A 1725-nucleotide genomic window follows, 5' to 3' on the forward strand; every position below is an offset into this window, starting at 1 on the left:
TTGCCTTTCTTTCCCTTTCCCCCAGGGAATTTGCAAGGATTTCAGTCCTCCCACCAAATATTTTTTTTCTGTTTCCCCACCATCATCCAAACATAGTTTCTTCACTTCCAGGCTCCTCAGAGAAGCAAAGTCCAAGGAAGCATGTCTGTGTTGCTGTATACTGAAGCACTGGGGGAAGGCTACTACTCTTTACCCTGATTGTAGCATAGGGTTAGTCGTGCAGTTTAGAGGGAGGCTAAGGCTGTACTGTGAGGCCACAAAGAAACTGCTCCTGTTTATCCATATTTAAAACATATTTAAAAGACAGGTGAGGTTTATACATTGCCACTGGTATTGTTCTAACTTAATGAGCAGGAAAGACTGTCATTCAGACTTAGCAATAGCCATCTTCAGAAGGGAAAAATCAAGTCCCATCAATCAGAAAAAGGCAAGAGCTACCTTTAAGAGAGAATTATCGCACTTACTTGAGATGGTAGAAGATCTGACATTTATTCGCAGGGGTCCTCTGTATTTTTTCAGGCGCCTTCGTAAGATCCTTTCAACTCTTTCTCGCAGTGCTTCTCTACAATCCGTGGAGGAGAACCAGAATGTGAGCAAAGCCTCTGCCATCACACCACCAGCATCTGGGCTACAGACCAACAAAACAGTCTGGTTACCTTCAGCCCATTTCTGCATTCCTTAGTTTTTATCTTAGCTCCTCTAGCAATGGCAATGTAACAAAGGATTAGATACATTTTTGAACATTCGGTACATTTTAGAGAGAGGGAATTGCCAAAGGAAATGCAAACAAATGCTGAATGGTCAAATGTGTCTTGGGCCAGAAGGCAGCATGATGCTTTCTTTGAACAAATGGCCAGACCAATGTTATAATGGAGTCTAAAAAGCAGTCGCTGACTACATGGTTGGGACACAAAAGCAGGAGGCTATGAACTGATTTGCAATGAAAAGCTGGATACAGACACTTCAGAAACATCAGGTAGATGGCTAATGATCTAGATAGACCTTTCCAGGGCTCTGTACATTCACAAAACAAAAATTTTCCAGTCATCATCAAAAAAGTACTTGAGCAAAGGGGAGAGACCACACAACGCAGTTCCATCACTGCAACCTCTTGGCAGAATGTGACTAATAACTGCATGTTATGGAACAATAAATGAAACTCAACAGGATATCCACAATCTACTTGTCACAAAGATGGTCCACGAAAGGAGCTTTTATCATCTCGCCAAAAAGTACAAGTGGCACCCACACTGGGACACAAAATTCCACAGTTTTTATGTAAGATGAGAAGAAACAAAAGGAAGAAAAATCTTCTAACAGACTGAATTCACCCAGTAGTAGTATTTATTTTTTCCTTAAAGCATCAGATACTGCAAGAGACTGAATGCTGGACTACAGACACCAAAATGTCTAATCTGGCATAGTAAATCTTGCTCTGTGCTTGCAGATGTCTTATCATTTATCATTATGCAGGGAAGATAAGAGCGTACACCGAGAAGCTTCTCTCCTGTACCTCCTTCTACCTGAGCCAAGAAGCGATGACTCAACCCACCACAGATGGAATCACAGTTACTTTATACAGGGGATGAGCTAAAAGTGAGTTTCTGTGTCTTAAACATCATTCAGATAGAAGAAAAGATCTTCCAGTTATTAAGGCACACAGAAATCATGCAATCAGGCTATGACCTCCACAAGGAATCTGCACCAGAATGAAACAGGTATTCC

At 41.4% G+C, this 1725-nt stretch overlaps 1 protein-coding gene across 1 annotated transcript in view; it reads right to left on the minus strand.

Moving 5' to 3' along the window:
- LOC104500854 (transmembrane protease serine 11E-like) overlaps positions 1-1725 on the minus strand; it is a gene marked incomplete at its 5' end in the record, with an annotated part of 34218 nt that overhangs the window by 16054 nt on the left and 16439 nt on the right. Inside the window, one exon of the mRNA XM_010144575.1 lies at positions 465-628. Coding sequence (XP_010142877.1) covers positions 465-628 — 164 coding nt within the window. The remainder of the gene's footprint in view (positions 1-464; positions 629-1725) is intronic.

This window comes from Buceros rhinoceros, unplaced genomic scaffold (assembly GCF_000710305.1).
Source record: "Buceros rhinoceros silvestris isolate BGI_N320 unplaced genomic scaffold, ASM71030v1 scaffold15961, whole genome shotgun sequence".
Lineage (NCBI taxonomy): Eukaryota > Metazoa > Chordata > Aves > Bucerotiformes > Bucerotidae > Buceros > Buceros rhinoceros.